General features: G+C 44.8%; 1 protein-coding gene across 1 annotated transcript; it reads right to left on the bottom strand.

The window, feature by feature from the left end:
* Positions 1 to 10,018: 10,018 nt before the first annotated feature.
* Positions 10,019 to 16,030, bottom strand: LOC136638644 (homeobox protein NANOG-like). The gene is made up of 4 exons (XM_066612678.1): positions 15,832 to 16,030; positions 12,232 to 12,485; positions 11,469 to 11,558; positions 10,019 to 10,465 (listed from the first exon to the last, which is right to left on the bottom strand). Exons 1-4 carry the CDS (start codon positions 16,028 to 16,030, stop codon positions 10,019 to 10,021), a joined length of 990 nt encoding a protein of 329 aa, XP_066468775.1.
* Positions 16,031 to 16,608: the final 578 nt, after the last annotated feature.

The raw sequence follows: 16,608 nt of genomic DNA, 5'->3' as shown, positions 1-16,608 counted from the left end.
TTCTCAGTTCTTGTAACCTCAGAGTGAAGAAGAGATTCAATGTGTCTGAGCACATTTAGCATAGCATTCCTGCATCACTGGGGAAAATAGACAGCTCCTTTCTGTGAGGTATTGGTGAAAGGGCTTCCAGATACAGGTCAACCTGATTAAGGGCCCAATCCTACTCAACTTTCCAATACTGCTGCAGCCATGCCAATGGGAGGTGTACACTGCATCCTGCAGTGGAGAAGCAGTCACAGAGGCCTCCTCAAGCTAAGGGAACATTCGTCCTTAGTTTCCTCAGGACTGCATTGGCTCTGGATTGAACCCTCTAGGCCTAGTCCTATCCAACATTCCAGCACTGAGGCAGCCGTAGTATGGCCCCAAGGTAAGGAAACAAATGTTCCCTTACCTTGAGGAGGCCTCCTTGACTGCCCCAGGAAATGGTGTGTAGCAATCTACCTCAAGAGAACATAGAAGCATCAGAACTGCCTTGCTGGAGTGGCAAAAAGTCTAAGTTCAGTATTTGGTTTCCAAAGCAGCAATCCGCCTTAAGGCTCTTAAAGTAAGAAGTGAAGGTAACTGAAATATCTGCTTTCGTCTACTGCCTGGATTTTAAGGTGGGTGGTAATAAATTTTCACATGTTCAAAACCTCCAAAAAACTTTAGCATTTTATGTAAATTGCCTTCTTTCCATATGCACACATATAGAACATACAATATTTCACATGCGGCTCTTGCATCACAATTTAAAATTTAAAATAATAAATTCTCAAGCTTTATGATTATTTATTGGTTATAAACTGAGTCCACTGGGTTAAAACAAATTTTATGAGAGTATTTATTTTATTTACGATGAGTGAATATATTTAAGAATGTAATTGTTTCTTAAATATTGCGGCTCTCAAATATCTGAAGTTTATTGTATGTGGCTCTTATGCTAAAAGTAAGTTTGGTCACCCCTGGAATGTAGCATTTACTCTTTGGACCCTTTCCAGTCCAAAGAAATGAATTTTTAATGAATCTGTATATATACATTGCCACTACTAGTGTCCATGGTACTTCTGTGCAAACTTTGTTGAAATAAATGGGCTTAACAGAAGAGGTCCCTTGTCTGAAATCCTGCCCTTCATTAACTGGGATGCAAGTCCTTTGGGGCTCAATGGAACTTGCTTCTAAGTAAACGTGTCGGATTTGGCTGTGAATGCTTGTAAGCTGCCTTGCATGACTCCTGTTTAGATAAGACACAAATATTTTAAAATAAATAATATACTCCAACATTACAGGGATGAGGCGAGGGAGAGACAAAACAATGGCTTGCCTACAGCCACATAGTGGATGAATCAGGCTTGAACTGGTGACAGACTGAGTGCGCAATCCTAACCAACTGACCTAGCCACAATGCAGCCCCAAGGTAAGGTAACAAACATGCCCTTACATTGAGAAGGTCCCCTTGACTGCCTCCCCACTGCAGGATGCAGGGCATATCAGTGGTGTAGCTAAGGGGTGCAGGGGGTAGCAGTTGCACTGGGCGTGAAGCTTTAGGGGGGCAACAAGCAGAGCTTGACACTAGTGACCAAAATTGTGAAAATCTTCATATGTATAAATAATACCATCATGTTATATATCATTGGAAAGGTAATTTAATGCAGAATGCAATGAAACAAACGACATTGGAATATCTATTCTATCAAAAGTTATGGCCAATTAATCAGAAAATGAAAACAAAACTCCCTTATGGAACAAAAAGTGGATTTGCTTAACTCAAAACTGACCTATGAGATTGATTGTTCTGAGAGCCAATGACAAGTCTTTATGTTATTGACATGTTGCAATGACATGTTATGATACAGCATGAAACAAATAAGGTGTCCATGTATCATAAAATAGTTACCCCTGCTAACTGGGTAAAAAAAGGCACTGTTTCAAGTGGTGCCCGTCTTATATTTAGCAGGGGAAGAGTAACCATCCCTCTTCCCCACAGCACAGTGTCTGAACCAATCAGGGGCACACTTTTTATTTATTTATTTAATTAATTAAATTTGATTTTGCCTTGGGGGGGCTACAAACCTTTTTTGACCCCAAGTAGCAGATAGATGCCTTAGCTATGCCACTGACTGGGGAGAGCCAAGTGGGTGGTGAGCTGCTGGCGGGAGGAGGTGGGTTCCTCCCAATTTTTACTTGTTAAAAAGACCAGGCATGATGTCACTTCCGGTTGTGACATCACTTCTGGGGCAACATTTTGAGCTTGGCACTGGGCTACACAATTAGCTACGCCATTGGGGCACACCACATTGATGTAGCTATGTCAGTGCTGGAAAGTTGGTTAGAATTGCGCCCTGACTTGCTTTCTTAGCCACAGTAGCTACACCATGTAGAACTCCTCTTTAATCAAGTATAGAAGTACTTCACATTATCACCATGGTGGATTTGTGAATCAGATTTAAGATTTGGATTTGTGAAGATCAGAAGCGTGGAACTAATTGTTGGTTTGTAATATCTCTGGCAGTTCTTTGCAGCTGGAAATCCTGGTTTAGTTGAGAGTCTAAATCAGGGGTATCAAACTCATTTAATACAGAGGGCTGAATAGCATTCATGGTTCCCTCTGAGGACCGGATATGATGTCATTAAGCAAGTCATGACTAGAAATAAGCACTTTTTTCTTATTTAGGAACTCATCAGCTGCAAATGACAGAAGATAAAACACACAAATCCTGATAGTATTTTCAAGATATGGGAGAGCCCAATTATCATACAAGCTGCCCTTTTACAGTGACCTCAGCACAGCTCATCAGCAGAGGTGCTGAAAGCCACTACTGGGAGAGTCCGCAGGCCGGATAAAGAGCTTCCAGGGGCCACATCTGACCTGACCTGTTTGACTCCCCTGGTCTAAATCTTGCTCCTCAGCTCAAATATTGCCTGTAATTACACACTTTTGTCCTGCCTTTCTTCCAAAGAGCTCTGGGCAATAAAGAGGCAGGGACGCACGGCAGTTCATCCATACAACAATCCCATAAGGTAGGCTAGGCCAGTGTTTCTCAAACTGTGGGTCGGGACCCACCAGGTGGGTCATGAGCCAATTTCAGTGTGGGTCCCCATTCATTTCAATATTTTATTTTTAATATATTAGTTAGACTTGATGCTCCCATAGTATGTGACTGCATTTGGGGAAATGTTACTTACCTGTACTTTTAACAAGCTACTATGTATATTCTTTGAACAATGATAGTAAATGGGACTTACTCCTGGGTAGGTGTGGGTAGGATTGCAACCTAGGATAGTTAAAAATTTTCCTGCTTGATTATGTCACTTCTGGTCATGACATCACTTCCAGTGGGTCCTGACATATTCTCATTCTAAAAAGTGGGTCCTGGTGCTAAATGTGTGAGAACCACAGGGCTAGGCTGATAAGTAGTGACAGGCCCAAATCACCTACTCAAAACAAACCTCGTTCCATTTGATGTGACTTTTTCTCAGATAAGGGCACATAGGATTGTAACCCTGGAGAGCTTTGAACACTGGTTTTCACATTCCATGTCCAACATACTCACTATTACGCAGCTCTGATGCTCTTACAGTGCAGTCTTGGGTGTATTTTCTCAGAACTAGATCCCCCGGGGTTTGATGGGCCTTATTCCCTACTTACTGTGTGTAGGACTGCAGTCTTAGCCCCTAGCAGTGGATATCATGGACTTCTGACCTATTTGCACAGAGGTAAAACAGGAAGTACAAAATAATGACTGTGGGGAATATTGCAGAGCTGACTCTCCAGAATCTCTTGAAAGGACAAAGGGAGCCCCCTTTCATTTGTGATATCTTTCAGCACTTAGCTTATAGTTTTGCAACATGTTAATGCAACATTTTAAGCCCTAGTGCTGCAGGTCAGGAAAATGTCAAAGAATTTCCTGCTGCTCACCCTGCTCAAATGGGCTCTGGAGTAAGCTGGTAAGACTGGTAAGAGTGTCCCTCCAATCCACATCTCACAGCCAGAATCTTCCTGAAAGAGCAGACATAGCCTGGGGTGAAATGGTACCTCTGGAGAACAGAGAGCAGAAATGCAAATTTTTCTTCCCTTCAGGCATGCAGGTGCTAAAGTGAAACAATTTGCTGCATCTGGAGATTAAGTACAAAATGGCTGCATATTGTAGGTTTTTAATTGTTACAAGAAACTGCATGCATATTCAGTTACAAAATGATGGACCAGCCAGGTGGGGGGAGGTGGAATGTGCTTCACATGAAAAGTGCTGCTTGGGAAGGAAGTTGCTCTGGAGCCTCTTTCTGTTCAGTCAGAGAGGCACAAGAGTTTAATTCAACCAGGTGGGAAGACTGAAGGGACAATCCCTGGTTCTGCTCAACAAATCTTCCCCTTTTCCTGCCACTGCCCCTGCCCAGTCTATATTTCTTTGGTGTAAATATGAAAGTGTGACTGCAGCAAGTAGTTGCCTCATGCCAGGAAGTCTTAATTGTCTGAAGCCCTCTGTGAACTTGGCAAACCCTGGTGTAAAATAGCCCTCAGGTGCTGCTGTTCCATGTGAACTGGCTGCCAGGAAGAGGGCCTAATAACATTGGGTGTGCTTGGGCTGAGTGCCAGTGCAGTGCAGTTGCCACCAGCTTCAATCCAGATGGGGTGCTTCAAGTGGAATTAAGGCTGGAAGAGGCGACCTGCTTGATCAGGTCAAAGTCCATCTGGTCCTGCATCCTGCTTCCCAGAGTGGTTAACCAGAAGCCTCCAGGAACCACCCCCCCCAAAAAAAAAGCAGGGCATGAAGCTAACAGCCCTTTTCTGTGACTTCTGTTCCCCAGAAGTTGGTGTGTCTTGGAGGAATTACTGTCTCTGAGGGTGAAAGTTCCACCCTGACAAAATGGCCATTGCTAGAAGACCTTTGCTCTCCATGTCCTGGTCTAGTGCTTTTTTTCAAGTAGTCTATCCTAGTGGCTGGTTGTTGTGTCTTGTGGCAGCACATGCTGCATGTGAATTGTGTTGCTTGAAGACATCCTTTCTTTTACCTGTCTTGAATACACAGCCCATCAGAGAAATCTTCACTTTCTCCACCATTTTATGATCTCCATTAAGCAGCTAATTGTCTCCTTTGAAATCAATCATGGTTGGCATTTATGTGGTGCTTGCAAGTGCTCAGAGCACTTCACTTCTTATCAAGGCCAGTCCTCCTGATGCCTGAGAAGTCTGCCCCCTTCTCTGATGACATGCCAGCCTCTGCTCCTCCCACTCGCCAGTGTTCTAGCTCCCACTCTCCTCCACATTCTCTCTTCCTCTCTGCCCCCTTCTTCCTTTTCCAATTCAAGGAGTGAGATGAGGAGGAGCAGCAGTGAAGGCAAGTAGGCAGATAGATGTGCACCGCCCCAACCTGACCTCTGCTGAAATTGGTCAGGTGGATGGGCTGACCCTGTACTTGTAATCCTTACTGCAATCTTAACCCTGGCCCACAGTTGTACACATTTGGTCCCTGTTGCATATATGCAATGTTGGGCAAAAGTGGCTTAAACCAAGGAAATATTATTGAGGTTGAAAATGAATGACTTGCCTAAGGTCACACAGTGAGTTCATAGCTGAGGCATGATTCAAACCCTGGAAATCCTGATCTGCAGATCAGTTCTTTAGCCACTACACTATAAATCTCTGACTATAGCTTTTTGGTGGTGGCAGTCATGTAGAATTTGAAAGAAAAACTCACTCTCACCTATGAAGATCATTTCACATCTGATATACTGGCCATGGCTCAGTGGGCTAGGTAATGGCTTCCTCTGCATTACCTTTTCAGAATGGCTAATAGGAGAAGGTTCCTTTTGTCCTAATGAAGCCAATCTACGCATATGGCATGGAGGCGCAAAGATTGCCAGCTTTCAATGCCCAAGAGGGTGCCTGTACCTTAAGGACTGCACAGAAGGAAGGATATTCCCAGTTTTCCCTCTTCATGGCATGGTGCTGACCTGTTATTAGAGAAGCCATAACTGGCAGAAAAGTCCCTAGAAAGGGACAGGCATCTGTTTGAAATTTGGAGGTGGTAGTCACGTCTGAGCTCTGTGAGGGGGAGGGGTTTTGGAGGAGCTCACCTTTTTTGGGAGTGATGGTAACATCACAGGTTGCCCCTTCGTGAGTTTTTGAGTACTAAATGCATCATGATTCGTCCTACTTGATCTTAGTACTGTATGTATCCTAGTACTGTAGTAGCAAAAATGGAAGGGGGGCAGCTCTTTCCATGCTGTCTGGGAAAAAAACTTTCCCAAGCTTGAAGCTTCAATTGCCTTCAGTTGGTGTCTTGGAAAGATGTCAGCTGGTTGCTCTAAACCCCCCCCCCCCAACTATTTATTAATGTGGCTCAATCAGGAAATTTTGAAGGTTGGTAGAGTTAAGAAGCAATGCATTTAAATGGAGATTTATTTATTTATATCCCACCTTTCCCATACCAAAGTGGTTTACAAAGCTCCATAATAAAAGTACAATGTATCACAACAGTATGTTTTGACTCCTTGCCAAAAAGCTATGAGGAAGAGAGTAGTTCTTAATTCCCCAGGAAAGGAATTCTATAGTTGTGGTGGCATACAGAGAAGGCTTGCCCTCCCTTCTAACTTGAGATAGAGGTAGCACTTGTAGGAGAGCCCCTTGAGATGACCTAAGTGCATGGGCTGGAATGTATGGGAGAAGGTGGTCCTTCAGATAGCCTGAACCCAAGTTGTGAAGGACCTTAAAGGTCAATACCAGCACCTTGAATTGGGACTGGAAATGAATGGGCAGCCAATGTAGTCACTGAAGGAGTGATCAAACAAACCGTCTAACCCTTGTAACCTAACCACCTGGGCTGCCACATTCTTCACTAATTGCAGCTTCTGAGCCATCCTGGATGGTAGCCCCACATACAGCGCATTATTGTACAGTAGTCTAGATGTGGCAGTCAATAAGGCATGGACCACTGTAGCCAGGTAGTGCATGCATGCCATGTGGGGGGGGGGACAGAAGCACTTTGCTACCAGGTTCCCTGGTGCTACAGGCAGGTATGCTGCCCTGAACTTGTGGGAAGAGTGAGGTGAAGACTATATTAAATATCTCATCTGACCACCACTCAGCACAAATGTGGCTAAAGATGCTTTGTCTAGGCTCATGCAAGTCCCTATGCATCAGACTGTTTGGATTTGGACCCATATAAGTCTACATACGAACCCTGTGGCTACCCTTTAGCAGGGCCAATGCTGATGCTACCCTCCCAAACACTGACCTAATTTTGATGACTTTACCACACTTGCAATCCCACTGTCATACTGTTTAAACTGTGTGCTTGGAGTGACACACAACTGCATCCCTTGACCATCTGGTAAAAAGAACAATCGGTTTGTTTTATGCATTCCCTTGCAGGGACAAAAAGCATAAATCCAAGCAAGGGTTAGAAATGGTTCTCTTCTGGGGTAGGGTTACAACTGTGAAAAATCTTAAAGTGCTCCCAGTTACCAGAACAAAACTCTGGGATTGAACAAATCTGTCTGAATTCACCAAAAGGCATTTGACCATATTGAAATCTCAACATATGCCTTTAAGTAATCTTGGATGAATTTTCAGGAAACTGCACAGAGATATATCATTCATGAGAGTAGCGGAGTGGAAGGTCTCCTGCATCACTTGACTAATTCCCTAATGTAAGATACATATTGGAGCTAAATGTCTTTCAAATGGCACCAAGTTGACCAGTTTGCCCATTTAGGGAACACTCCCCCATTGGAGTTGTTTATAGGGGGGAAATGACCTGCCCAAAGTGTTGAAGAGGTGTGCATCCTGGCTCCTACTCTCAACCCTGATTGGTTCCTCAATCCAAAGGAAACTCTAGTCAGGTTTTAATTGTGTGTGTGGCAACAAGTGAATAACAGACTTGCTAATCCTGTTTTTAAAGTAAGATTAGCAATGGGTGGAGCTAAGTGCTAGGAGGTTACATACTCTTCATCCTTCCTTTTGAGGCTATTGTAGCATGAAGCCAGTGAGTAAGTGAAGACACATGTTTTAAATTGGTGGCTCTTATGTGTAGCAATGTATTCATCTCAGGACATAGTCCCTCCCACTGGCTGCTTGCTGGTGCCTCCCTTGTCTTTTTCAGACTGATGCCCCTTTGGGATAGGGAATCAGCTTGTCATTCCTTTTGTTATGTAAACAGCTTTGAAAATGTTCCTTGCTGAAAAATGGTATACTGTGTAAATAGTCTTAAGACACTGTTATTGCTTATAATTCAAAACAAATATGCCCAAGAAAAACCATTCAGAAACACATTTAGGTCTTCTGTTATTTAATAAAATTGTAGCAAATTTGTAATAAAAAATTGTAGCAACTTTCCAATTTTAAAGTAATTTTAGCACCAATTGTAGAATTTCTAGATATATAGTGTTTGTTTTTAATAGTATAGGTTCACAATTAGGTTTGTATCTACAGTCATGCAACACCTCAATAACTCTGGACTCTAATGATTATTTGCTTCTTCTGCCCCCCTCCCCCCAACTTGGAAAGAGAATGGAATCTGGCAAATTTTCATTTCTATTTCAAATCAATCCATTGCCACTGAACTCCAGCCTGCTTCTCAGAGAGATTTTGGGGGGAGGGGGTGTTCACAATACTGGTGAAGAGAAGTTTTCCTCTTATCTTTGGATAACTAACTTCCAATAGCAGCAACAGATGTCCCAGGAAAAGAGATCCTATCATACTCGAGAATGTGAAACATTCCTCAATAATATATTTGAGAAAAGAACAAGATGGGATGCAATACAGTTGTCCTCATCTCCAATTTCTACAGGAAACTATCAGGTTGACTATAGCTTTGAAGTTGGCAGATATCTTCTATTTGAGAGAGAGCTAGTGGCTGGAGATAGTTCTTTATCATCTCAGGAAAACAGGCTTTGTAGGTGGCTTTTTTCAGTGTTTCGAAAGGGCAAAACTTTTTTAAGCAGAAGAACAAAACAATGGAACAAATGTTTGTACACTTCAGGCAATTATTTTCATCATATACTCTACCTTCAACCCTAAAAAACCAGCAATCGCCAGCAGTACTATATTTCTGAAGTGCTTCTGTGAAAAATCAGAACAGATACAATTTTTCCACCAAAAAACTCACAAGCAGAAGCCTGTAGAAGTCGCTTTTGCTGGGATGACGATTTGTGGTGCAACAGGAAATCCATAGTCCACCAGCAATTTTGGGTGCTGCCACTGGAAAGCAGAACTCACTATGCAACCTGTAGCTGTGGGTGAATTAGGCCTGTGGGTGACTGCTTATGGGATGGCTATCCTGTAAGTGTTGAGGATGTGGGGAGCAGATGACCAAAGAGAAAGCACCCCATAGGACATAAAAGCCTCCTGACCAAGCTGTTCACAGGGAAGTCTGATGTGCCTAATCACTTCATCCTCTTCCACTGGAGACATCTCATTCTACTTTCTGATGAACAGAACTAAATTAAGGACAAAATCTTAAAACAAACTGAGTCAACAAAAAAACAAAGAGCGAAGAGGGGATACCTGGAAGTAGAAATTGGTATTCCTCCATTCTAAAACCAATGTCTTTATCAGGACAGGAACAAAGTCTTTGAAAAAGAACCCAGCTGCAGCAACAAAACAGGGCAGCTGATAGGAAGAGAGAGGGGTACTTCTGAGAATAGAAACTTTTCTCCAGTTATGTGGGATAAAGGGATTTCTAGTTTCCAAGCTCTTGAGGAAGGGCCCATCCAGCAGGTGATGGATCAAGGGGATGAGGTGGAGGTAAGCAACATACAGCTAACATTTACATATTCCCCTTCCATCCTCTTACACACACATGAGAGAGACAGACAAGTGCCCTGGAGCCAGCCAGGGCTGATGTAATAATGAAAGTCAAGTTCAGAATCACACAGACAAGTACCCCTGAGAAAGAAGAAAGAGCAGAAGAGAACCCAACTTTCTAAAGTACCCAGATCCCTCACCAAAACCAGAGTAGGCTGGAGGTGAGGAAGGTAAAGTGACAGAATTTTTCAAGCTGAGGGAAGGGGGGCAGGAGAGGGAAGGGAAAGGGGGGAAAACCTAGGCATTAAAGTTGCTTTGTGCTCCTGGAATTTGCAAGGGTGGCTGGTAATGCTGGAGAACAGGTGGGCTTGGGAATGCTGTCGCAGTGGCAGAGACATTAGGGAAGGGGTAACTGTCCTCCATCTTCACAGCTGCATACTCCACACTGGCAGAGAAGCCGTGATAGAAGTTCATCTTCTGTTGGCTGATGTAACCAATTGCCTGTGGGCCAAAACAGGTTCCAGCACCTTTCCCAAAGAGGTTTCCATCCCATTCCTCCCCACTCACAAATGGATGGAAGTTTGGGGGACAATCATAGATCTGGTTGTGGTCACTGCTGTAGTTTGGGCCTTGGCTGTAGCTTTGATTGCCGACGTAGCTGTCATGGGCACTGGCCAATGCAGGAAAATTCTTAGCATCACTGATGGTGTAACTTTGGTGATAACTGGGATCCAGGCAGACATTCTGTAAGAGACAGGTAGAAATGTTTCAACACACTAATGGTGATAACAATGCTTGTCATTCATAAAACATTTGTGTCCAAAGCACATTATATCCAGTATTTCAGCAATCCTTATAAGAACTTGTTAAGGCCAGTATTTTTACCCCTATATTGCAGAATGAGGCTGGGAAGAGGTGAGCCTAATGCTGTCCTTGCCTAATGTACTCATGGCAGAGGATTTATGTTATGAAGTATTTTGTGATGTGACTACATTAACATCTTGTCCACTATTTCTGAAATCTTTCCTTTTGCCGCTTCCCTCCCCCACCCATCTAAATAGCAGACATACTTCAGAACTGTGGTATGAGGGCCCCAAGACATTAACACCTATACCTCAACAAGAAGAGCATTATCTGTGGAACTCCTTGCCACAGGATGTTATCATGGCACCTGGCCCTGATGCCTTTAAAAGAGGACTTGACAGATTTATGGAGAAAAAAATCCATCACAACCTCCTCGTTTTAGAAGTAGGCTCTTTCTGAATGCCAGATGCAAGAGAGTGGTGACAGGACACAGGGATCTTATTATTTTGTGTGCTGGAAGCACCTGGTGGGCCACAGATATAGGAAGCTGGACGAGATGGGTCTTTGGCCTGATCCAAAGGGACTGTTCTTATGTGTTTTACCCCATCTTCATGCCAGCAGGCAAGTTGTTTTTCAAAACAAAGGTTTCCACATTGTGGGGTAGGTCCCACTGAAGCATATTCTCAAGTGGATGAGAAGCAAGCAAAAGAACCAGTGGAGCTGTTCTCTCTGAACAGTAGGGTGGGGTCCTAGCATGGGAAGCATCTACCTTCCATGTAGAAAAACACTGGGTTTGCATCCCTGGCATCACCAGACAGGTCAGGGAAAGACCTGTCTGAACATGGAGAGAGCCAGTGTCAGTGAGAGAGAAAGAGAGTCACTGAATTAAATGAACAAGACTCTGGCTCCCACATGTTCTTCTATAAGCAGATTTTCTTATTACCCGAGGTTGGCATATCCCATTTTTCATCCATAGTGTTTCCTTCTGGGTTCGCTTAAACTTCATCCGCTGATTCTGAAACCACGTTTTTACCTAGAACACAGCACATGAGAAACATGAACATAAAAACTTGACAGGTTTGTGGTCAATTTGCTAGGTATCTTTGCACTACTCAAAAAAACAAAGAAAAATCCACCCATTGTTCAATTCGTAACTAGCTAGACAAAGCAAGCAAGGAAAATACCACAGTTCGAGTATTTGTACAGCAGACTTAAAACTGGGGTTGACCTCTCAGAATTGTATTTCTGGGTTGAGGCTTAGAATTAGAGCCTTGAAATTAGAAACCAGTAAAGGAATCTTGCCACCCTCAACAATTACAATTCCCTTAATACTTTGGGGAAGCCATGATAGCTGAAGTGGCACCAAACCAGTACAAGCTTGCAGTGTAGATATACCCAGAGGGAAATTATAAAGGAAGCTACAAAGGCAGGGGTGGAGGAGAAAGAGGCAAAAGAAAGAAAAATAAGTATTTTTATCTCTGCTGCAAAGTGGCTCCAATGTGACAAACTGAGGTAAAGATGGGTCCTCTGATGTTATAGCTTTGTGCCAAAGGTGTCAGTGGTCTGCATAGCTGCAATTCTGACCCTGGATACCTCATGCCATTGTTACAGTAAGGACAAACTCTTTTAAAGCCTCAGGTCAGAAGACTGTCATACAAAACCTGACTGTACCATGCTCTGTGTAGCTAACCAAGTGAAGGACTTACTTGTTTGTAGGTGAGGCCCAAGGCGGAGCCCAGTTCTCTGATCTGCTGAGGGCTAAGATACATCTGCCTTTGGAATCGGTGCTGCAGGATCTGAAGTTGCTGTTGAGAGAAGGCAATTCGAGTTTTGCCTTTCTTCTCTACACTCTCATCCTTTTGTTCCTGGGGAGCAGAAGGAGGCTGCTTGTTGGGGCTGGTGGCCGAATCTGGGGTATAATGTGTGAACATTCCAGAGCTAGAAGGCCTTGGGGAGAGATCTACAAATCAAGCAAAGATAGTATCATTCATTCATTCCACCTTTATTGGCATAAAAGATAGTATCATTACAGGTGCACAGAGCACAATAAAAAGATATCTGGTCTTCTTTATATCCTGCACATACCAGAGCCCCATCTAAATGGGCGATTTCTTATTTGATCAACTTGCATTCAAGCTTCACAGAATGGTCTGACAAGACAGAAAAGTAGCTGACTTTCAGAGCTTTATGTGAAAGTTTGTGTACTCACAGCAGAAAGATGGTCTGATATGAACGTTTAATGGTTTGTGTCTTTTCTGGGAATTACAAGCTACACTTAAAAATGATCATAACAGCCAATTCATGGCCCAATCCTATCCAATTTTCCAGCACTGGTGCAGCCACAATGCAGCCCCAAGGTAAGCAAAGAAATCTTCCCATATCTTAAGGAGGCCTCTGTGACTGCTGCCCCACCACAAGATACAGTGCATGCCCCATTGGCACAGCTGCACTGGCACTGGAAAATTGGATAGGATTGGGCCCTCGGTTAATTATACACTCCTTCATAATAAGTGGTTCCAGGATAATTCAGAATAACATGAAAGCTAATTCATATTATGCTGCTTACCACTACCTGTACACAATTGATATATACTGAACTGAATTAAATTATGTTCAATTGTGTACAAGTAGTGGTAAGCAGCATAACATGAATGATATGAATGAATACAAGTACCACTGACACTGACTGACAGGAGATTTAGGAAGGACAAAAGATGGTGTTTCACACAGTGCATTTACAGTTCATGGAATTTACTGCCACAGGATGGGATGTGGCTACCTGTTGGATGGTTTTAAAAGGGGATTGAACAAATTAATAGAAGGCAGGTCTATCAATGGCCATCAGTCACTTGCCATGTGTTAGTGTTATCTCTGGGTAGGAGGGAGCAATTACTAGAGAACTATGGCAAGTGAGAGGCTGCCTTTCTCTTCTGCTTGGGTGCTTCCCAGAGGCAGCTGGGTCACTGTGAGAAACAGCATGCTGGACCTGATGGGTCTTTGACCTGATCCAGCAGAGCTTTTCTAAAGTTCTTATAACCATCCCAGAGAGCTAGATAAGAGGAAAACTTCTTTTCACCAGTATTGTGAACACATCCCCAGAGAGGGATGCAATCATGTGCTTAACTCAGGTTAAAATCCAAGGTCTCAAAATGCTTAGATCAAGCATTTTTTAAATTCATATTGGTTTCAGGAGGAGAAAGTGAAGCATCTCCTTAAATAATCCTTGAGTTTAGGGTGGGGAAGCTTCCATTTCCGCATTCCACAGTGCCATGAGAGGGGGTACAGGGGATAATTTGTACCTGGGCCCAGGGTCAAAATGGGGGCCCAGCAGCCAAAGGAGGGGGCCCAGAATCCCTGTGATTTTACTTTTTCCTACCTCCAAGCTCACTGCCTGCACTGGATGCTGCACAGGATGCAGGCACGCAGTGGCTGGTGCTCCCTCAAGCCACATGCACTGGGCACAGGAAGGCATACAGGACTCTCCTTAACATCATGTTAAATCCAGGAGGAAACTGGCCTGCTCTTTAGCTTATGGATTCACTTAGCATGAAGGAATGTATAGAAGCTTGAGGACTACAGCTGCTGCAGAAGTTAGTTTTGTACAGACAGGATACTTTCCATTCTAATGTGAGTGTGTAACTACTATGATGCTAATTTTCTGCACCGATTCTCTGTATTTAGAAGATTTTAGGGATATTCAGGTGTGTTTGGTTTTCTATATCACTGTAGCTAGCTGCTGACACTGTGTAAGCAGGGAAACCTGAGCTCCAAAGACTATTTTGGCTGTTGCCACACTCTCCCCTGCTTCATTCAGTTCCTCCCTACCTGCCCCAGTTGCCACCCTACCCCCACTCTGTTCTGCCCCCTCCCTTCCTCCTCTGGAAGGGTCCCAAAAGAAATGTTGATGGGGGCCCTGCAACAATGCCATCAGTACACCCTCTCGAGGTTTACTGCCCAGCCTCACTCTGTGAAGCTTACAAAGAGTAAGGAACCAGCTGGAGCCAACCGATGACAATCATGCTCCTAACTCAGCGGGCAATCAGTTACGGCCTATATAAAAAGAGGTCAGCCCTGAGTTTTACGTCCTGAGGAAGTTGCTGTAGCCTCTGAGGGAGCCCACCAGATTTGTGGTTTAACTTTTTAGTTCTTGCCTTTAGTTTTTTGTTTTCAGTTTTCAGCTTTGAATGTGGTTTTAGTTTTTAGCCATTTCAGTTTTCAGTACTTAGTGTTAGAATAGATCACAGCCCTCATCCTGAAAAAAACTTAATAGTCCAGCCTTGAATGCCTTTGCATGCTTATCAAATCGTCTCAACATCCATGTCTCTGTTAAACACAGGCGCCCAAGAGAGAATACCATTTCCTGCCCGTAATATGCCGTCTTGCAGAGCCCAAGGACTGGCAGATTCAGCAGGGGACCCACAACCATCGTTCCAGGGTGACTGCCCAGATGTCTTGGCCTCAGCGGGGGCTCCCCTCTTATTTGTTAGACTGGAAGGTAAACTTACTGAAGGCGAGAGCGGAGCAGATGACCAGCCCGAGCCTATCCACGAGCTTAGGCGCGCCCAACTCAGCGTGGGCTGGGGCAGCCAGTGGCGTAGCTAGAGGGGGGTAAAGCACTAGGTATTGCTTCAACGCAGCGTGCAAGCCGACCTTCCCTCTCCCCCCCTTCGGAGCCATTCCAGGCCGCGGGGAGCAAAACGGAGGCGTATGCTCGAAGGGGAGGGAGGGTCCGCTTGCACGCTGCGGTGGGGCTCCCTGCAGAACTTAGTGCCTTGCACTCCCTTCTAGCTACGCCAGTAACTGCAACCACGTGTCAGCTTGCTCGGGCGCGCCGCCAGACAACTTACTTCGGAGTAGACCCCCCAGATCAGGCCATCAACGCTGGCGGCGGGCTACCCCTTCCACAGTTCCTGAAGGACTCCGTAGGGAAATCAGAGCCAAGCACCAGTTCAACCCAACAGTGGAGCCAACTTCCTTCCCATCCTAGGGCTTTGTAAGCCGCCTTGGGCGTGGGAAAAGCGGAATATAGGACTGCAGCCCTAGCCACACTCTCCTGGGAGTAAGCGCCATTGACTCTAATGGCACTAACTTCCGAGTAGACATGCCTAGGCTTGGGCTCTCGGTCTCTTAAATCCATAAATAAAATCAATGCGCTTCTTAAGAAGTTAGTATTGAGCTCTGCTAGCGAGAACGAGGAGGCTGCCATCCCATCCACAGTTGCATGGAAGTAAGCCCCATTGACTGCCATGGGATTTACTTCTGGGTAGAGAAGACTAGGCTGGGCCTCTTGCGCACCACTGACTTACCTGGCTGGTTGTGCGGGGCCTTCTCCTTCGAGTCGTCGACCCCTTCCTGGGTTAGGATCCCCTGGGAGCTGTGCACCGGCTCGGGCACCCTCTCCTCCTCTTCCTCCTTCGGGGAATCCCAGTAGTAATGTTCGTAGGCCAACGCCACTCCTGGTGGGTAGTCCCGGTAAGAGGCATTGAGCGCCAGGGGAGCGCTCATAGGTGATGCAGAAGGGGCTATCCAGACAGAGCCACTGGGGGAAAGAGACGGAAGTAGTGGAGCCCACACGGGGGGCCTTTTATCTTAACACCAGCCAGGTACCTCCAGGTGATTTTCATGTTAAAAGGGTCCGATTGGCCGGGAGGGGCCAAGGGCGGGGGTTGGGGGCAATGCAGAAGGACTGTGTGCCCGCGGGGTGGGAAAGGAAATCAAAAGGTCACTTAAGAATGAAGTCTCCCGTTGAACTTATTCATCCTTCTCCTTGATGGACAGGCCACTCTTCAGAGCAAGAGGAGAGGGCTTACAACCCAAGCCTATGCCTGTCTACTCAGAAGTAAGATCCACTAAGTTCAATGGGGCTTACTCCCAGGAAAGCATGCATAGGATTGCAGCCTTAAAAAGGATGAGGCAAATGCCTGGAGGGAACAGGTCTAGCAACCTCTATAGTCAACATAGCTGAATGGAACCTCCTTGTGCAGGAGCAGCCTATCTCTGAATGCCAGATGCTGTGGGGGTGGAAGTACAGGGAAAAGCCATTATTTTTGTGTTTTGTAAGCAACCAGAGGCATCTAGCTGGA

The sequence above is a fragment of the Tiliqua scincoides genome, chromosome 2 (assembly GCF_035046505.1).
Source record: "Tiliqua scincoides isolate rTilSci1 chromosome 2, rTilSci1.hap2, whole genome shotgun sequence".
Taxonomy (NCBI): domain Eukaryota; kingdom Metazoa; phylum Chordata; class Lepidosauria; order Squamata; family Scincidae; genus Tiliqua; species Tiliqua scincoides.
This window is presented reverse-complemented; position numbering and strand designations above follow the sequence as displayed.